Raw genomic sequence first — 18,466 nt, 5'->3', positions numbered from 1 at the left:
ACATCCGGGTCTCTATATTATTTTCTCTTAGGGAGGTCGCTTCCCTGACCTCATGCATTCGGCACGTCATCATTGTAAAGTAAAAAGTCGTTTCGGCGCATCGAGAACGGGATCGGGATTCAATTTGTATGAAGGTATCTTTCTTGAAATGCCTCTGTTGAAGGTGTCAGGCATTGGAAGATCGCAAGTTTTGTTCTTGCACTTGGCGAGTATACGGCATTGTTTTCTGAAGTGATCAACCACTGAATCCTAGACTTGATAATCATGCAGCTTTACCTTGTGACCATTCTCTCTGCCCTTACGGCCGTCGGTGCCTTTACCCCCACCCACTTGTCGCAAAGGAGCCCCACAGTATTGAGTGCGGAAGCCAACCTGTCGCGTAAGGCATTCTTTTCAGCCGCTGCTATAACTTTGTCTGGAGTCGTGCCTCTTGTTCCCGCCTTTGCAATGGATCAGGAACTCGTTACGTCTCCCACTGAGCAGTGGGAAACCGGGAAGCCCACGGCCGCCGCAGAGAAAGACCGCATAGCCCGCTATGCCAATGCTCGTACCCAGATGACTTCGAATTTTCCGCCAATCAAGCGTCTTACTCTGGAGCGTAAGAGTCCTGTGGTAAGCTGCGTGGAAAAAAATGCCATTCCAATGCAAATGGATCAACAACTTAAATTTGATTTCATATTCTTACATTGATTTCCATTGACTTTTCCAAACCACAAAATTGACCTGACTGTGAAGACCCGTCTAGATATCAACGCACCTGATTTCACGGCCTACAAGAAAACCTACCCAGGGCTTTTCCGCGAATAGGTACATGGACACTTACGATGCTCTACATTAGGATTCACCTATCGATGACATGAATGCCGTTGTGTCCTCTATATCGCGGTACACTTCTAATAGGATGTATGAGAACAGGAAGTATGGAAGTATTTCCATTTAAAATGATTATGGTCAATCCGCAACAACTGCATTTGAGCTTTTAAAGTGTGAAGATGATCCAAAAGAACTGCCTAGCTGTTCTCAGGCGTATCGGGATTAAAATCTGCTTCGTAGTGACAAGGGTGAATTAACTCGCCTGTGGCAACGCAAACGTACATTCGTTCATCTTCCGTGACCGATCGCCATTCCCAGCTGAGGTGGACAAGATAGGCGAGATAAAGCGTTAGGAAAGCATATTCTCTTTGTAAGACGGATTTTTGACAGATCCCATGATGTCGACATACCCTTCAGCTGCAAATTCTATCGAGTTTCGAGCAGCGTTTTCGTGAATCTCTACAGCATTGCTCCATAATCGTGATCGTACGCGATTGCTATACTCGTTACGCATCGGAATAGGGACAACCTCGACGGTCTCGTTGAAATCCAGGCGCTTCTTATTAGACCGCGAAGGTGACTCGTTTGGTGCACCCGTTTTCCTTCTTTTAAGTGAATAAAGATCATCTGCTACTCTGTCATATTTCAAAGATTCCTGTAATAGAGCGACTTTTTGGGAACGAGGATGCACCCAATCCTTGTCGATCACGTTTGATATGCTACAACTGGGCGGCATGCTTCCGGACCGTTCAGAATAGTTCGAGTTCGAGGTGAGTGCGGACTTGGGGGGAAGCTTTGCCTCAATCCCGATCATGTTAAAGAATTTGTTGCGTACATCCTGACTTGAGGTTGCTTTCAAAGCCGAAGGTGGCGGGGCTTGCAGGACTTGCTTCATCATGCCGAAGAAAGAAGGAAGTACAGTTTATGTCCGTTCAGCAGTTGGAATTTGTGGGTTTAACACTCCACGGGCACACGATCGAACGGAGCATAGCTCTCCTCAGTGTGTCCCTTGATTGCTATTATTGAAAACTAACAAATCAACGGAAGGCATACCGGAACACTAAGGAGTGTGCAAAGTCCGGAGCTCGTGACTTTTGCCACGCAGCCTATTTGACGGAAAGACGGAGCTTCCCATCTTCGAAAGACGCGAGATGTGTATCATCAATCGATTGGTTTCCAACGTTGAACATTCATATAAAGACACATTGCGTCAGCGACGCGCGACATCCGTCAGAGTATATAATTATTACGGAGACTGATGCAAATATCGTTTTCGATAAATGCATACCCCAGGTCATTTTGGAGACTGGCAATTATCCCATCCTAACCCTGAAAGCAACAAAAGAATAATAAGGCATGGACGGTAAATGAACGCAGAGAGAGTGCCAGCTGTCAGAAGGCAATAACAGTTAGCAATAGAAAAGGAGTACATTGAGCGTAATAATTCAGCATATTGACTGTGAATATCGATTTTGAAAGAGTTTTCTAAGGAATATACATTGCGCTTTTTGTGGCGAAGGCTTCATCGATTGATGCCAATGCGACCAGCAATTGGCCGCAAATTCGCATGAAAAGCTATTTGGCCTTCCTTCGACCCTTCGTGGACCCGAGATTGAACGTTCATCTTTTTATGGGCTACGTCGCCAAGGGGGAGCGTGGAAGTAGATTTTTTCGTAATCTGTTTAGGAAGAGGGTTCGCCTTTGCAAACTGATTTTCGCCAAAAGTTTTCTCTTCTTGCTTTTTCTTGAGTTTGCGATGCATTTCCTCTGCTTTATATTGATTCCACTGTTCTTCTTGGCGATCCATAACTGCAAGATATACTTCGCCGTGATATTGAAAGTCTTCATCGTTATTCTCTTTCCACTCATGAAGTTTCTCAGTCAATAATTCTGTCAAACGCGGCAAATCTCGTTTGATTCGGCGAGCCATTTTTTCTTCTTCCATGAGCTGATGAGTCATTGATGCACCTCTTTGCTTCAGCCGTTCGGGATCCTTCTGTAATTCTTCATATTCGGCCCTCTCTTTAAGAATGAGCTCGCGTCTTTCAATGATACGCAAGATAGGCTTCATTTGCTCGAGGCGAGATTCAAGCGTGGCAACGTAATCTTCATATTTTTCCAGAAGATCATCGTTGTGCAAATTTCTGTCTCGGATATAGAACGGCTCGAACGCTCTGCGCTGCTCTGGGGTAGCGTTGATCTGTTCCCACAACGAAAAAATATTTTGGCGCGCTTCCTCGATCAGCTTGTCGAGCATCTGGGACTTAAGTGCATGCAAGCGCTTCAACTCATTCTCGCCCTTTTCGATTGTATCCATACCAAGCCCTTGTACGCTTTCCGTGAAAGCTACTTGCTCCTCCTCGGGAACACGTAGTTTCTCCCAAAGCACGGCAATTTGCGCACCCATCTCTTGAAGGTGGGATTTACGGCGCCGTTTCTCACCGTGCAACTCTGTTACTCGTTTAGTTAGGTCTTCTAAAGCACAGGAACTGATGCCTGTGCATGCTTCCGACTTAAACTTAGATGCCATAATAAAGCTCCCATCTTTGGACCGAACAAGCGATCCAGCAATTTGTCTGTCTATTTCTGAATCACTCGTACCGGCATCAATGCGTAGGTCGTTGTGCAGGTGCTGACAGTCTCGTAGAAGTTGAATGACTGCCGAGGTTCGAGTTGACAACTCTTCCTTCATTTCAGCCTTCTTCCGATGGAACTCGTCACGACGTAGTGCAGTCAAATCTGAGTCAATGTCACGCCATGTGATTTCCATCTCGATACCCAAAGCTTCGTGGGATTCAATAAGAAAGTCTTGACAAACTTTTAAGTCTTCTTTAGCAGCAATTGCAGTACTCCGGAGTTCGTCCAAAGTGGACTCCAACGATGAGAGTCTATCCGTTAATGTCATTCCTGGTTGCTCCTGGAGAATTTGAGGATCGATCGACATTTTTAATGCGGATGCGGTTGTCTCGATTTCTTCCTTCGCTTCCGCAATTGTTTGTCGAAATGTCTCGGCGACTCCTTTCTCCTCTGCAATTTTGTGCTCACAGAGGTCCCGAAATTTGACGAGAAGGTCCGAAAGCTGTGAAGCACGATCCTCGGGACTGTAGCCAACTTCGTCCCACGTTTCCTCGAGTTGATGGGCAGTCGAGGCTGCAAGCGTCGTCAAGGTTTCAGTAATTGTTCGCGAGGGGGAAAGGAGTACCATACTTCCACTCCTGTTTGGCGTCAAAATAGGAGTAAATCCAGCTGATTGGTTTATTGCATGGCTCGTGTCAATGCTGCAAAGCGTGGGGCTCTTCAGCGCACTGAATCTTGGCGATGCGGAGGATAAGTTGAACTTTACTGTCGGAGAGGAAAAGCGCTTGGATGCCATTGCAGGTCCCATCTTCTTGGTCGAGCGAGGTATTATGGTCTGCACAAACAGTTTCTTTTGAAGCTTGCATGATCGAGACTGTTCGGTACATTTCGAACTCGGAGCTATATAGAAGTTGTTTAATACATTCATACAGGAATGTTTATGGCATTCTGTCTTCTTTTGTATGGTAACATTCAATCACGTATATTGTATGGAAATCTTACCAGAAAAGCCGAGCACCACAGTTACGGAGCCGATACGCCTGTCAGTCAACAGTATGTGTCTCAACTGTCAAACCGTTCTTCTAATTTCTTTTGAGCCGAGTCCAATGTCGCTGTCATGAAAGTCTGCACATCGACCCCACCTTTAGCACGGCCAGCTACCACTGAACACAGAAAACATTGCCGACAGCCGACAATGGACAACTCACAAAGCAAGACAACAAACCGCTCTTCACTGTATAGGAGGGCTACATAGCCGTCGAGTCAACAGGGCCATTTGCAAAGCCATCTTTTGACGCGAGGCGAAAACTTAGAAGCATGGGAAAGGGATCGAATGTGCAGAAAAAGCAGCAGGCCCAGCTACGCAACCAGAAAGATAAAGGCAAAACCGATGAGGAACGCAAAGCTGCTGCCATCAAAACCAAGTACGTCGAATGATGAATCTTCTAACGAAGGATTTCCTGTGATCAATGGATTCAGCTTAGCCGCTAATAATTATCCAATTTGTAGGCAGGACGCAGCGGCATTCATATGCGAGCTCTGTAAGCAGACTTTCATGGTCAATGCCCGTAAGTCTCTAGACTTTGAATTTCACGTCGCCTTGGAGAATATCTCACTTCTCCTCCCCTCTGTTCTTCTTGCAGGTGCTCCTCTTCTTTATCAACACGTAGTTGCTAAGCACCCTGTTGGGACATCTCCATCTGCTTGTTTTCCGGTTCAGCTGAAGGATTTCGACCCTAGTGACCCCAAGGGAGAAAAAAAGCTCAAGGAGGAGCCGGTGGCGGCAATTATAAAGCCGAAGAAGGTGGTTAAAAAAGATCCTGGTCTGGACGATCTTTTGAATGCTGGTTTGACAAAATCAAATAAGAAGTAGATGAGTTTTGTAGGTAGTAGATTCCTCGAGCTCTCCATGCTTTCATTCAATCTGTCTACAGATCGGGGGATGGTTTGTTGGCTCCGTTGACTCTGCTGGATCCTTTGGAAAGATCTGTATCTTCCTCTGGTGAATTATTGTCGCGTCTGTCGATATTTCTGATGTTAATTGCTTTTCTCCGGTTCAGAATGTCGAGAGATTGCTTCTTCCAAAACGCAACCTTGTCGGAAGGAGAATCCAGTCCCAGTTTATCTAGTCTGGTTACGATTATTCCTTCAATGTTTTCCCCCGTCTTTTGTCCTACGTGCGTTGCGTAACCCAAATTTTTTCGCTCGCTTGATTGAAGAAGCGATCTGCGGTTTGCATGGCAAGCGTGGGGTTGGTCGCGATGTCGTTCAATGTGTTGGAAATGAAGTGTCGTACTTTTTTGTTGAAAAAAGATTGCAAGAGATTCGCAAGTTCTGTTGAAGAGCAGCCCTTCCGACCCGTTTGTTCTAAATTGAAATCCGATAGGTTCCCAATCATGGCGTTCAGGTCGTCCGTAACGTCCATATCCATCGCAAAAGTACCCATATCTCGATTCAATGGGCGACTTTGGACTCGAACTGTCATATTGCGCGACAGATATATACTGTTGAAACGCACAAATGAGGACGTTTGTTTGCTTTCCGCGTCGTAATAGTTGGAAACATCTGGTGGGAAGCCAAAGTCTTGTAGCTCGTTCCAGTTGTTGAGCGTCAACATGAGATTTGTAAACTCGACCAAAATATCCACATCATCGACCTCTATGTCCAAACAAGGCCTGAGGAAGCTGTCCCAGTAGATATACACTCTCCCAATACGTAAGGCTGTCAGCTCATCCGGTAAACCCACGGTTACGTTGTACAAAATTAAATGACGATCCAAAAGATTCATTTCAGAGGTTTCGCAGTGAATGACTGATCTAAGGATCTTGATTTCTTGCTCGATAGACTTTGGAATAAACAGGCCACCCCGTTCAATTAATGTTGATATGATGTTGGAAGGGCTTACTGTCAGCATGGAGGACCACAGAGTCGGCCTTTTGCACTCAGCCTTCTTGTCAGTGCTCCTTCTTTGAAGGAACGAGTTGTCATCGCACGGCGAGGAAATTGCGTTGGCGCAGTTTTTTACTTTGGAAGAAAAGCATAGTTGTACCGCCAGTACAGAGGCGATGGACAATAACGGCACGTATCTCATTGGTCCAAAAAGGGTGATTGACGTGTGACAATTGACTTTCTTTTGGCATGCCTCACAGGAATATAAAGCTGAACCTGAGCTCCAGAGAGTGTTTGTTTCGCCTCGTTTGATTTCGCCGCCTGGCGTCAGCACAGCATCCTTGTGTCGGACTTCATATAGAAACGCACGATCGAAATTGCTTGCGGATAATACGTCCGGATTGCTGTACCCAATAAATGTAATATACAGCGAAACTATTGGAAACCTCCCAAAGACAGGTATTTTAGCACTCTAGTACATTGTTCTAAATTGCAGAACAGGAGCAATCGTTCCTCCTTCAAAAAAATTTTATTCATTATTAAGTTGGTTTAGGGTAGAGAATCAACAGAAAAATGTGTGGAGATTCTCTAGGTATTCTACACTGGTCGTGCACAAATGCAGATCACGATGGCACATTGACTGTGTTTCCACGAATGCACCACTAGCTCACGGCCGCGGAGGTTTTGGGCAGAAGGGCTTGCAATTCTTGGACCGTCCGACAGTAATGTGTAAAGGGCGCTTGCTTTAAGGTGTCTTCTTTGTGGCTGCCCCACAAGACGGCTATCGCTCCCATACCAGCCGCTTCTGCGGCTTTGCCGTCACTCGGGCTATCACCAATGTAAACACAGTCTGCGGGTCGCAGATTCAGATCTCGGCATACTTGAAGCAAACCAGCGGGAGACGGTTTGGGCTCCGGCACTGAGTCGGCCCCGTGAATGGAGACAAAACGGTTCACGAGATTTTTATTTTGATCGTTGACTTGCAAAACAGCGTGCGCGTAGTTCACCGCCGCATTCGTCAGAGCCCCGAAGGCAATATCGGATGGAATGGCCTGTAAACACTCCGCCACGCCAGGGTAAAAGCCTGCCGTTTGGGACGACACGAGACCAACGTACAAATCGTCAAACTCCTTCCCGAGCTTGGCACCAACTTCGGCGTACGTTTCGTCGCCTGGTACGAGACCGGCGTGTCGGGCGAGTCGCTCCGGAGTGCAGTATACCGTGTGCTCGTGATAAATTTGTTCCGTGATAGGGTGGAGATTGTGTTTGTCGAGTATAACGACCGTTGCGTCGTATCCTAGCTTCCAGGAGTCGGCTAACGTGCCGTCAACGTCGAAAATGATGCCTTTGATATTTTGGTACATGCTGTTGTTGGCGTCGTCGTTCGCAGCAGGGACACTGGATGCAGGTAGCCTGAACGACCGAAAGCTGGAGATAGTTTGTGGGGTTGTAGAGTGAAGCGGGAAAGATGAAATGGTCTGTTGGGCCCACAGACAGTAAAGAAGGAATGAACGTGGGATCATGAAGGAAGGGAGCATTACCTTGCTAAACAGTGGTCTCGATTGCGACACCAACAACAACTTTCAATTCTGCTAGTTTATAGAGATCGCAGGTACTCTCAAAAAAATTTCGGCTCACTTTCGATCGGGATCCTCTTTCTGCAGGGAAACTCTGTTTCCGAAGAATCTATTGGAAGAGTCGTATCGTCATGGTGAGATTTTCGCCGTAAGCCGAACAAACGCACCGACGCCACGCAACAAAGTCACCCACCCGTCTAACTCGTGCCTTTTTGACAAAAAATGATCCGCCACCGGGCCAAGGAAACATTAACCCTACCTGTAGGTTTTGAATAGACCTACCTACATGCGTATCTATTCGATGGTACGAATGTGCGGCATACCCGGAGTTGTCTGTATCTTCCAAAGGGCGACCCATTTTGTGACGCATGTGTTTCCCAACTGTATTCAACCCGTGATCGTCGCATGTCGTGGTAGTGTCGATCGCTCTCGGTGGATATCGGTCGACGGTCGAGATCGACGATACGCATCTGTCAACACGATTGTTCGGGACAACCGTAGAAACAGACGACGAAGCGGTTCGGACCCCGCCCGGGTTCGTCACCCGTTTTACCCACGTACTCTATAAACCATTTTCCCCGACGCCTCTCTCTAACAGATACGCTATTCATCTGGTCTACACCTCACAAGGTGGCAAACGTAGCACGAAAACACCAGCCACAATTCTATTTGTACATCGACCTTAGGTGTGCCGTCCAGGTAGATACTGCCAAGCGTTCCCGATTGGACTGCTGACATCGGAAGAACCCTCTGGCCGTCCAGGTAGCGCCATGGGGGGAGCTCAAGCCGATGACGACGCCATTGGAGGCGGGGGCAACGAGACAATGGAAATGATTGCTAGAATGGGATACCCGGCGATCCGGTTTTTAGCCGCCTTGAGTGTTGCTTACTTGGCGAGTCGCGCCTCTTCGTAAGTTTGTCCCGACAGAGAATCCCTTCAGATGCTTCTGCTCGTTGCACGTTAATGAAACGGAATCCTCGAATTGCTGCTTCTCCTATTGCCTCTTAGCTGACACCATTTCAATATTCTACCACAGGACACAACGACTGTTCTCGGGCACTCTTTCGGCGGTCTTTGCAGGATTTTTGACATATACGTACTTGGAACCACTCTTTGTTCCAGTCGGATCCGACACAGCCATGGTCTTCCTATACATTCTATCGATCAACGCGTCGCTTGTCGGTTTGTCTCTTGGTGTGCTTCTGCCCGTAATCTTTCCAGGATTCTGCTTCGGCAGTGCCATCGTCCTGCTCGTAGGTTGCTTCCTTCATCTGGCCAACTCGTACTTTTTCCCCGTGGTGGGCGTAGTTTGTGCGATTGTCTCCGCTGTTTTGTCGTCCCGGTACGTCCCTCACTTTCGGGCTCGTGTAGAGTTCAACGGAAGCAAGTCCGCTCCATCTCTCACATTGCTTGCGTTTTTGCAATATCGTCAGAACCAACTCGACCTTTTTCTTGTTGTTGGCCACCATTATGGAGGCTGGTGCGGTTGCCGCGTGTTTGGTGCTCAAACCCATGTTGCCCTACCTCATGGACATTGTGAGGGGTTACCCTTACTATCCCCACGCGGACGACGGTACCGCACCCGATGTATCCGTTGCGAAGGAGCTCTTGTACGGTCTCGTGTGGGTAGCTTCTTCGCTTTTGGTAGCGGCCTCGATTGTTTATCGAGACGGCCACGTTGCTGACTTGAATCCATGGCGCCTCTTCCGATCGCATAACTACACCGCCGTACCGACTACGATTGGGGACAGCAACAGCAAATTGGGACGAGAAAACTCACTGATTTCCCCTCACCGTGATCCGCCGGGAAACCAGGATACCTACAACATGTTTGATCCGGGTAAATTACCTCCGCGTTTGGCAGAGTACGCCAATCTGGTGTACTCGGCGTGTGAAGATCTGGGCAACTTTTTTGGCTTTCAGGATTCCTCGGTTCGGAACCAGGCAGAGCACTTGTTGATCTTGCTCAGCAACAATCGGCGGTATATGAGCTCACACATTCTTCCACCTTCGGTCCAGCCCCCGAGTCCCATTCACGCTTTGCACGCCAAAGTCTTTTCGAATTACGTCAAGTGGTGCCGAGCCATGGGTGTTTCGCCAAACTTTTCCAAAATGAATACGTCCATGAATGCGCCACCAGCGGTGGCCAGTCGCGTAGTCGATTTGGTTCTTTACTTTTGCGTTTGGGGCGAGGCGTGCAATCTCCGTCACATGGCCGAGTGTGTCTGGTTCTTGTACCACAAGACCATGGAGGAGTACATTCGAAGCGAAGGATATACGCAAACGCGAAGTTTGTACGCCGGACACTTTCTGGACTTTGTGATTACACCAATTTATGACATCGTGGCCAAGGTATGTGGCGTGGCTGCAATTTGTTGCAAACCGAATATATTATTCTACTTTTTGTTTCTTATTCTGAATTCCTTGTTGAATATTTTTTAGAACATGAGGTCTGATGCGGATCATCCCGATAAACGGAACTACGATGACTTTAACGAGTACTTCTGGTCCCGCAACTGTCTCCAGTTTCGTTATTCTTCGGAGAACCTGGATGCGGACGATATTGAGGGCACCGGAGGCATTGCTGGTCCATTGAACGGTGAGCTTTATCCTCCCATTGCGGAAGGTCTCAGCAAAGCTCCCAAGACCTTTCTGGAGAAGCGCTCTTGGCTCCGGGGTATTTTAGCTCTAAACAGGATTTTGGAGTGGCACATCGTTACCTTTTACTTACTTGGAGTGGTGGCTTTTTCTCGCGAACTCGTTTGGGGTTGGGTATTTTCCCTTCAAGTTGCGAGTGCCGTATTCTGGATCTTCAACGCTTTGCATCTTTGCTGGGCCCTTTTGGAAGTTTGGGGCAGCTACCCTGGTATCCAACTATCTGGTACCGATGTCTGTGGCTCGGTGTTTGTGTTGGCTGCTCGCTTTCTGACTCTTGTCTACCAGACACTCTATTTGATGTGGGCTTTCTCGCCACAGAAAGGAATTCATTTAGGTATCGAGGCCGACTCAACGTTTTGGTGGTGGCAGTACGTTTGGCTATCTTTGCTTGTGATGATTCCTTACTTCATCGAGATGTTCTTGCAGATTATTCCCTCGCTAGCGACCCGTATCTACACGAGTCAGAACGACTATGTGCAGTCATTTCTAAACATACTCTATCCCCTCAGCCGTTTATACGTTGGCAAAGAGGTTCACGAATCGTTTGGGCACACCATCGTTTACATTGCATTTTGGACGACGCTGATGGCTTGGAAGCTTTTCTTTTCCTACGTCTTTGAGGTTCACTCCATGGTGCTTCCTTCCCTCCAATTGACGGATGATTATTTGAACTACCCAAACCAGAGCTTCACAAAAATGATTCTGTTGTTGAGTCTACGCTGGCTCCCGCAGTTCATCGTATATTTGATTGACATGAGTATCTGGTACGCGGCATGGCAGGCGTTCGCCGGAACGTCAGTAGGATTTTCCGATCATCTCGGGGACATTCGCTCAATAGACGACATTCGAATGAATTTTGGACGCGCACCGGAGCATTTTTGTAAAAAGATGCTGTCTCAGGATGCCGGAAGTCGTCGCGGCTCTTCTGCAAGTTTCTTGTCCTCGTCTGGAAACAACCTCTCCGAAGGGTCGTCGCTTCTTGGCGCAGACCCACACATGTTGCAAAGCTATGTCAATCGACTACTAGACGTTCGTATCCAAAAGTGGGTAATGTTTAGTGCGGCATGGAATGAAATCATTGACCACTTTCGCGAAGAAGACATAATCTCGACCACCGAAAGTGACAACTTGAAGTTTAGTCAATTCGATGGGTTTAGTCAGGCGATATACCTACCTGTATTTCAAACCGCAGGGGTTATTGATGATGTTCTTTCTGAACTTGAGCGACCAGCCGAGGAATACAAAGATCTACGGACTGGCGAGTATACCGACGAGAGCTTTTTTAAACCCATAGCTTCACATGTTACAATGCAGACGGCCGTCGCGGAGGTATGGGAGCTTGGCTCGTTCATCTTTCTTCAAGTGCTCGGCCCTGTCCACAGCAAGGACATACATGCCGTCGTTGCGATGATGAACAAGTGGATTGAATCAGAAACAATGTCTGGATGTTTAAAGCTCGAAACAATGAGAGGTGTCATGAAACATTTTGTTGATGTGGTCCGCATCCTCGAACGCGGCATAGTGACGCGGAATCCGACCACTCGACCGAAATCACTAACGAAGAGAGCTCCAGAAGCAAAGCCGACTATGAAAAGATCGAGAGTGCGCCGTGTTGTTAGTGCTGGATCGTTAAGCAGCTTAGATGCCGAGAGCAAAAATCGCGAAATGAAAAATCAACACGAAGTCCGTGAGTCTGTCGATGTAAAGATAATTGACGCGTTGAGAGATCAAGTTCGTGACAAGTTTCGAAGCTTAACCCATGCCGTGAAGGGCATGCTGAAGAATACGGCTTCAAACAAAGACTCTCGTGATGTTCTTGATCGTCTGACATTCCTCGGGAGTATGGAAAACGGATTCTTTTGGGACGATTCATACGCCTCTGAACAGCTTGACGTAGCGTCGAAGAACGAGACATTTAAAGCTGTACTAAAGAAGATGCACGGATTGGTTTGTATGCATCCAGATGATGCTGAGCCTAAGTCAAAGGAGGTCCGCCGTCGTTTGACTTTCTTCGTGAATTCGCTTTTCATGGATATGCCAAACGCGCCCTCTATTCATGACATGTTTTCTTGGAACGTCCTTACACCTTATTACTCGGAAGATGTGACGTACAGCAAAGACGATCTTGAGAAGCGATCAGATGCCTTAGGTGTGTCAACATTGCTGTATCTCCAGACTCTTTATCGATCAGACTGGAATAACTTTCTTGAGAGATTAGGTATCAAGGACGAAGATAAGGTGTGGTCGAAGAAGTACGTAAACGAAACTAGACGTTGGGCGAGTATCCGCGCCCAGACACTCTCTCGAACCGTCAATGGTATGATGTACTGTGAAAAAGCACTTCGCCTGTTGGCTAATCTTGAAAGACTCGACGAAGACACAACGAATGACCTTATGGGAGAAAAGTTTGGATACATTGTATCATGTCAAATGTACGGAAAAATGAAGAGAAATCAAGACTCAAAAGCAGACGATATCGAAGCGTTGATGCACCGTTTTCCCCTTATGAGAGTGGCCTACATCGACAATATTCGTCTGAATCGCTCGGGTGCAAGCGCTTTCTATTCTGTTCTGGTAAAAAGTGATAGAAGAGGCAACATTCAAGAGGTCTACAGGGTTCGCCTTCCAGGAGATCCAGTTCTAGGTGAAGGAAAACCCGAGAATCAGAATCACGCAATGATATTTACTAGAGGCGAATATGTTCAGACAATTGATATGAACCAGGAAGGTTACTTTGAGGAGGCGCTGAAAATGCGAAATTGCCTACAAGAATTTGCTAAACGCGAGGGACCTTTGCCAACGACCATTCTAGGTCTACGCGAGCACATTTTCACAGGCAGCGTTAGTTCTTTGGCGAATTACATGGCTCTGCAGGAGATCTCTTTCGTGACGCTTGGTCAACGCGTCCTTACCCGACCCCTGCATATCCGTCTCCACTATGGTCACCCCGATATTTTTGACAAGCTATTCTTCATCACACGAGGCGGTGTGAGCAAAGCATCACGGGGCATCAACCTGTCGGAGGACATTTTCGCTGGATACAACAACGTTATACGTGGTGGATCTGTCGGATTCAAAGAGTATGTGCAAATTGGCAAGGGCCGCGACGTTGGAATGAGCCAAATCTACAAATTCGAAGCAAAGCTGAGTCAAGGAGCAGCAGAGCAGAGTCTTTCCCGTGATGTTTACCGAATGTGTAATCGCCTGGATTTCTGTCGTCTCCTCTCCTTTTATTATGGTGGGATTGGCCACTACTTTTCCAACGTCCTGACAATTTTTACTGTCTACGTTGTGGTATACCTCATGACAGTTTTGGCTATCTACGATCTTGAAAAAATTGGCCAGCGACTTATTACCCCGATGGGAACGATCCAAATGTTGCTAGGGGGTTTGGGTCTTTTGCAGACGATTCCGCTGTTTGCAACTCTCGGTGTCGAGAGGGGTTGGCTCGCCAGCATGCAAGAGATCTTCCTCGTCTTTGTCACCGGTGGCCCTCTTCATTTCATGTTCCACATACAGACGAAGGCAACTTACATGGCGCAAACAATTCTCGTTGGCGGGGCAAAATACCGGCCGACAGGACGAGGTTTTGTGACGCAGCACACTCCGATGGATGAACAGTTTCGCTTTTTTGCAGCAAGCCATCTTTACCTTGGAGTGGAACTTGCTGCGGGCTTAATTCTCATGGGTACTTACACCGATGCTGGACAGTATGCTGGGAGAACTTGGTCGCTGTGGCTGGCCGCGGCATCCTTTCTGTGTAGTCCGTTTTGGTTCAATCCCCTCACCTTTGACTGGAATGTTGTGACTAGCGACTATGGCCTCTGGCTGAAATGGATACGGGGTACTTCTGGAGGGGCTTCGAAGAGTTGGTCTATGTGGTACAATGAAGAGAATTCCTTCTGGAAACAGCTTCCTCTGACTTCCAAATTGTTGTACCTCATCAAAGCTGTTGTGTATCTTGTGATCGGAGAGGGAATCCGCCGTTCTGCCCTCTTCCGGTCTGATATAACTTTGAATCCGCCTACAATAGGGGTGGGAAAGATTCTCATCTTTTTGGCGGTACTCATAGTCGTCGGTCGAATTTTTTCTGCTCATGAACGCACAATGCCATATCCTGTACGGAGAACTATCGGCATCCTAATCTTCTCCGGTATGTTCGCAGGGATTATAACTCTTTTTATTGAAGATACCAACTACATTCGCTACGGAATGGCGGCCTACTATGGGCTCGGCGCTGTATGCTTGGCAGGTCTCCTATTTGGTTTCAGGATTGTGAAGTACCTTTACTGGCTTCACGATATTGTCTGTGCTCATCTCATCTTTATCCCTCTTTTCATTCTCGGGGCTCTCCAGCTCCCCGGAATGATCCAGACATGGTTGCTGTATCACAATGCCCTTTCCACAGATGTTGTGGTTTCAGACATTCTTCGATACGCGAGAAAGACGCAAGAATCAGGAGCAGGCGGCGAAAAAACAGAGGATTTGGTGGAGCAGATATCTGAGCTGCGCAAAGTTGTGCAGCGTCAAGAACAAGCCCTTGCGAGTGCAGGGTTCACGGGTGGCGATGGCCAGCTTGTATCATCAGCCTCCATTGGATCGGCAATGTCCAATAATTACCTGATATCCGCACCCGATCAACCTCAAATCCGTCAAGCTTCCGACGCCGGGCGAGGGTACGGTCGGGCGCTTAGTTTATCCGGCTTGGATGTATGGGGAAACATGGCGCTCGGCGATGTTCAAGCCGAGGATCTCCGCCAAACTGATTTGACGCCGGACACCATCCCTCAGAGAGGCACTCCTGGACAAACTACGACGGTAGCGCAAGGATTTTCGTTCTCTCAGCCGGACACGATGCCACCTCGGCTCTGAAGCAATCAAAGAGATATTGTAGTTCACCTTTATACATGGCCCGTGTCTGGTGCATTTCTTTATTGAACGAGGTCGCTAATATTAACAGTAAAACGCTTACCATGAACTTTAATTCTACGCTACACCATTACATATCACTTCTCCCCTACGGTGTTTCGCTTGTTTATAGCACCATAGACACAAACAAAATTCAAGATCAGGGTCGCTAAACTTGGCACGAATGAAATACTGTAACAGTTTCAATGCCGAGCGATATATAACGAGAGACATTTCCCAACGATGAACGACACATGCTTTTACCGAAACGAATGGGAGTGACCTCTAAATAATTCAACGATGTCTTGAAGACATGTCGAGTCTGAAAATCGAAAGCAGACGGTGACGAGTGATGCAGGATGTCAAAGCTCATCGTTTTCCATCCACTTTACGGAAGTCCTTTCCAACTTGGAACAAAATCGCTTTCATTGACTGTGAAAAGGCCAAAATCATCTTGTCACCCCGGGTGTCTGACATCAACTCATGCCGTCCAGGATTCTAACTCCTACTCTGTGAATATGCCACACTATTCGTTCGACGCGGCTGCGTTTCTGGATCAGTGTTTGAAGGCCATTCAAGAAGTGATTGACGCGGAACATTCGTCCCGAAGGACGCACCCGGCCCTTACCGATTTGAGGGGTTGCCTACTGACAACAGAGCATCTTCTATTTGAACACTTTCAGTTTCTTCTGGAACGAGAACGACGCGAGGTATCGTCGTCAAAAACGGTGCATTCACTGCTTTGCTCGAGGGTATATCCTTCCAATTTGCAGTCGTTGGTAGAACTCCTCAAGCGTATTCTGCAAGAAAAGCAAGCTTTGGATCAAGAACATCCAGAACAAGCTTATGTCTACCATCAACAAGATCAGTACAGATCATACTACCAGAGCCGAAATTCAATAGATTCGCTTCTATTCCGGCTGGTAGTGATTCTACAGTTGTGTTTGGTCCGTACTGACGATGCAAGGAATTCGACGAACTTTGGTCGGCGAAAGGACATTGCATTAACGAACACTCCTGGTTACTTTTCGTGGTGGATAATCGCGACAGTAGGATTTGCTGGGGCGAGGACAGCAGCGACCGCATTCCCGAGAACACTCTTGGCTATCAGGGGGGCTGCTGCACGCGAGGGCGTCACAATAGTCCAAGCCGTGGGCGGACTTGTTTTGCTAATGTCTTCGGCAAATGCAATTCGAAAACGATGGGGGAAATTGTGGATCGCGTCAAGGATAGCAAATAGCTCGGAAAGTCTACAGGAATGGAATCAACAATGGGCAATGTTGCAATTTAATGTTTCCAAGGACGATAAGTCGTCCAATGCACCATCGTCGTCTCCTACTTTGCCAGCCTTTGACACGTGCAAAACCCAGAAGCTGGTACGCTATGCATTTCGAGATACCCCATGGGTAAGTCAGGAGAACGGTATATACCAGGTTACATGAGTGCTGCCCTGGTTTCTTACACACTGTTTACACACGTTAGGCTTCCTTCTGGCACTCACAGGGTGAACTTCGTTTCATGATGCTGAAACGCGCCATGGATGTATTTTATGCTTCGGTTGGGACGGCGATAACTTACACTGGCAAAAGTGCCGGCTCCGATCGAGGCAAGTGGCAACTCACAATCGCCTCTGCTGCTGCAGCCTCATTTTACTCCCTGATTGGAGCAAACCGCAAGGCACACGAAGTGACATCTTCGTCTGATTCGGCACGATCTTTGATCCAGAATGCATGGGGAATGGTCTCGCTACCAGCGATTAAAAGCTTGTCGCTACAGGCCTCCCGTTTGATTAAGGGTGCTTCTGTTGCGGATCGTATCGAGATTTGTGGCGTGTCCTGTTTCATCCTGTCCAAGGAACCTGCCCCAGAACTGGCGGCTGCGATTCGGAGGGCGCAACGCCTTTTGGGTCGGCGTAAAATGCAGTCTAATGCGCTGTCTACAATCGACGAGGGCACGGAACACAATCCGGACTCAATACAAAGTCCCAAGCCCTTTGCTGCTTCGTCCGATCGCCATCGCCAGCGCGACGTCATATTTCATCTAACTGGCGGTGGTTTCTTCGCACACATTATTGCTTCCGATTTGCCTTTTTTATTGGATTGGAGTGCGGCTACTGGAGCTGTCGTTATTTGTCCCGAATATTGTTTACTGCCTGAACATGCCTTTCCGGACGCGTTGCACCAAGTAGAAGACGTTTATCGATCGTTATTATGGGGCGACTCCGTCAAGAGTCTTGGTTTTGAAGTAAATCGCATCGTGGTGACAGGCGAATCCGCCGGAGGCAACTTGGCTGCCGCTCTCTGCGTGAAGATCTGCATGGAAAGAGATGAAATACATACGAATGTGAGTATGACCGCTACGGGGGGCAAACGAAACGTCTCAGATACGTCCATGGATTATATCGAGAAGGAAACACCACCTTCCTTGCGCCTCCCAGACGCGCTTATGCTCTCGTGCGCGGTGCTGAACCTCTCTCTCGACTTAACTCTCTCTCGGGTCGCTGGTACCGACGATCCCGTCCTCCCGAGCGGTTTGATCTCCGCAATTTCTGACGCATATTTGCCTTCGGAGTCGGGAATCAGCAAGAAAAATCCTCTGGTATCTCCCATATACGCTGCTGACGACTGCTTACGCCGCTTTCCTCCGACTTTGCTGTTCGCGGGCTCCAATGATCCTCTCCTGGATGATTCTGTCGCTTTCAACAAAAAGTTATGCTATCTTGGGGTCGAATCGGAACTCCGCGCTGTCGCGAATCTCCCTCACGCCTATCTTGGACTAGGTACTGCAGGTTTTCCGGAGGCGCAACAAGTACAACAGGAGTGTCGAACATGGCTTTCGCATAAGCTAGCAACGGAGTCTGCATGCTAATACATAATCCTGTATGCTTATTGTTTCTGGTGCGAGAAAAGCTAAGCGAAATCTGTGTACTAAAACAAACAAAATTGGTTCGCTTTACATCATTCCAGTAAAGTACACTCTTATCGCGTCCGCGATTTAACTTGTTCTCGTGGCACGAGTTCTAGTACCGGTTTCATTTGCCGAT

General features: G+C 47.7%; 8 protein-coding genes across 9 annotated transcripts; 4 read left to right on the top strand and 4 right to left on the bottom strand.

Annotated features, from left to right (window-relative positions):
• The first annotated feature begins 236 nt into the window (after positions 1-236).
• Positions 237-1,107, top strand: PHATRDRAFT_43123 (predicted protein). Its single transcript, XM_002177409.1, has 2 exons — positions 237-612; positions 736-1,107. Exons 1-2 carry the CDS (start codon positions 265-267, stop codon positions 805-807), a joined length of 420 nt encoding a protein of 139 aa, XP_002177445.1. The 5' UTR covers positions 237-264; the 3' UTR covers positions 808-1,107.
• A 55-nt stretch (positions 1,108-1,162) lies between these two features.
• On the bottom strand, positions 1,163-1,711 carry PHATRDRAFT_32274 (predicted protein; the record flags this gene model as incomplete). The annotated part of the gene is made up of 1 exon (XM_002176872.1): positions 1,163-1,711. One exon carries the CDS (start codon positions 1,709-1,711, stop codon positions 1,163-1,165), a length of 549 nt encoding a protein of 182 aa, XP_002176908.1.
• A 569-nt stretch (positions 1,712-2,280) lies between these two features.
• Positions 2,281-4,223, bottom strand: PHATRDRAFT_43122 (MAP65_ASE1). Its single transcript, XM_002176871.1, has one exon. The coding sequence runs from the start codon at positions 4,196-4,198 to the stop codon at positions 2,336-2,338; it is 1,863 nt and encodes a 620-aa protein (XP_002176907.1). The 5' UTR covers positions 4,199-4,223; the 3' UTR covers positions 2,281-2,335.
• A 484-nt stretch (positions 4,224-4,707) lies between these two features.
• On the top strand, positions 4,708-5,263 carry PHATRDRAFT_32272 (predicted protein; the record flags this gene model as incomplete). Its single annotated transcript, XM_002177408.1, has 3 exons — positions 4,708-4,814; positions 4,900-4,958; positions 5,061-5,263. The coding sequence occupies 3 exons, from the start codon at positions 4,708-4,710 to the stop codon at positions 5,261-5,263; spliced, it is 369 nt and encodes a 122-aa protein (XP_002177444.1).
• Positions 5,264-5,563: 300 nt separating this feature from the next.
• Positions 5,564-6,483, bottom strand: PHATRDRAFT_43121 (predicted protein; the record flags this gene model as incomplete). Its single annotated transcript, XM_002176870.1, has 1 exon — positions 5,564-6,483. The coding sequence occupies exon 1, from the start codon at positions 6,479-6,481 to the stop codon at positions 5,564-5,566; it is 918 nt and encodes a 305-aa protein (XP_002176906.1). The 5' UTR covers positions 6,482-6,483.
• A 308-nt stretch (positions 6,484-6,791) lies between these two features.
• GPH (phosphoglycolate phosphatase, PGPase) lies at positions 6,792-7,951 on the bottom strand. Its single transcript, XM_002176869.1, has one exon. The coding sequence runs from the start codon at positions 7,815-7,817 to the stop codon at positions 6,942-6,944; it is 876 nt and encodes a 291-aa protein (XP_002176905.1). The 5' UTR covers positions 7,818-7,951; the 3' UTR covers positions 6,792-6,941.
• Positions 7,952-8,458: 507 nt separating this feature from the next.
• On the top strand, positions 8,459-15,497 carry BGS1. 2 transcript variants are annotated; one of them, XM_002177406.1, is made up of 5 exons: positions 8,460-8,766; positions 8,894-9,199; positions 9,291-10,209; positions 10,300-14,593; positions 14,681-15,497. In XM_002177406.1, exons 1-5 carry the CDS (start codon positions 8,627-8,629, stop codon positions 15,385-15,387), a joined length of 6,366 nt encoding a protein of 2,121 aa, XP_002177442.1. In that variant the 5' UTR covers positions 8,460-8,626; the 3' UTR covers positions 15,388-15,497. The 2 variants fall into 2 exon arrangements, with proteins under 2 accessions (XP_002177443.1, XP_002177442.1); XM_002177407.1 differs by having other exon boundaries at positions 8,459-8,766; positions 10,300-15,497.
• A 354-nt stretch (positions 15,498-15,851) lies between these two features.
• Positions 15,852-18,291, top strand: PHATRDRAFT_43118 (predicted protein; the record flags this gene model as incomplete). Its single annotated transcript, XM_002177405.1, has 2 exons — positions 15,852-16,829; positions 16,906-18,291. Exons 1-2 carry the CDS (start codon positions 15,942-15,944, stop codon positions 18,289-18,291), a joined length of 2,274 nt encoding a protein of 757 aa, XP_002177441.1. The 5' UTR covers positions 15,852-15,941.
• Between the last annotated feature and the right edge of the window lie 175 nt (positions 18,292-18,466).

The sequence above is a fragment of the Phaeodactylum tricornutum genome, chromosome 1 (genome assembly GCF_000150955.2).
Source record: "Phaeodactylum tricornutum CCAP 1055/1 chromosome 1, whole genome shotgun sequence".
In the NCBI taxonomy this organism is placed as follows: Eukaryota; Bacillariophyta; class Bacillariophyceae; order Surirellales; family Neidiaceae; genus Phaeodactylum; species Phaeodactylum tricornutum.
The sequence above is the reverse complement of the archived record's forward strand: the minus strand, read 5'-3'. Positions and strand labels throughout refer to the sequence as shown.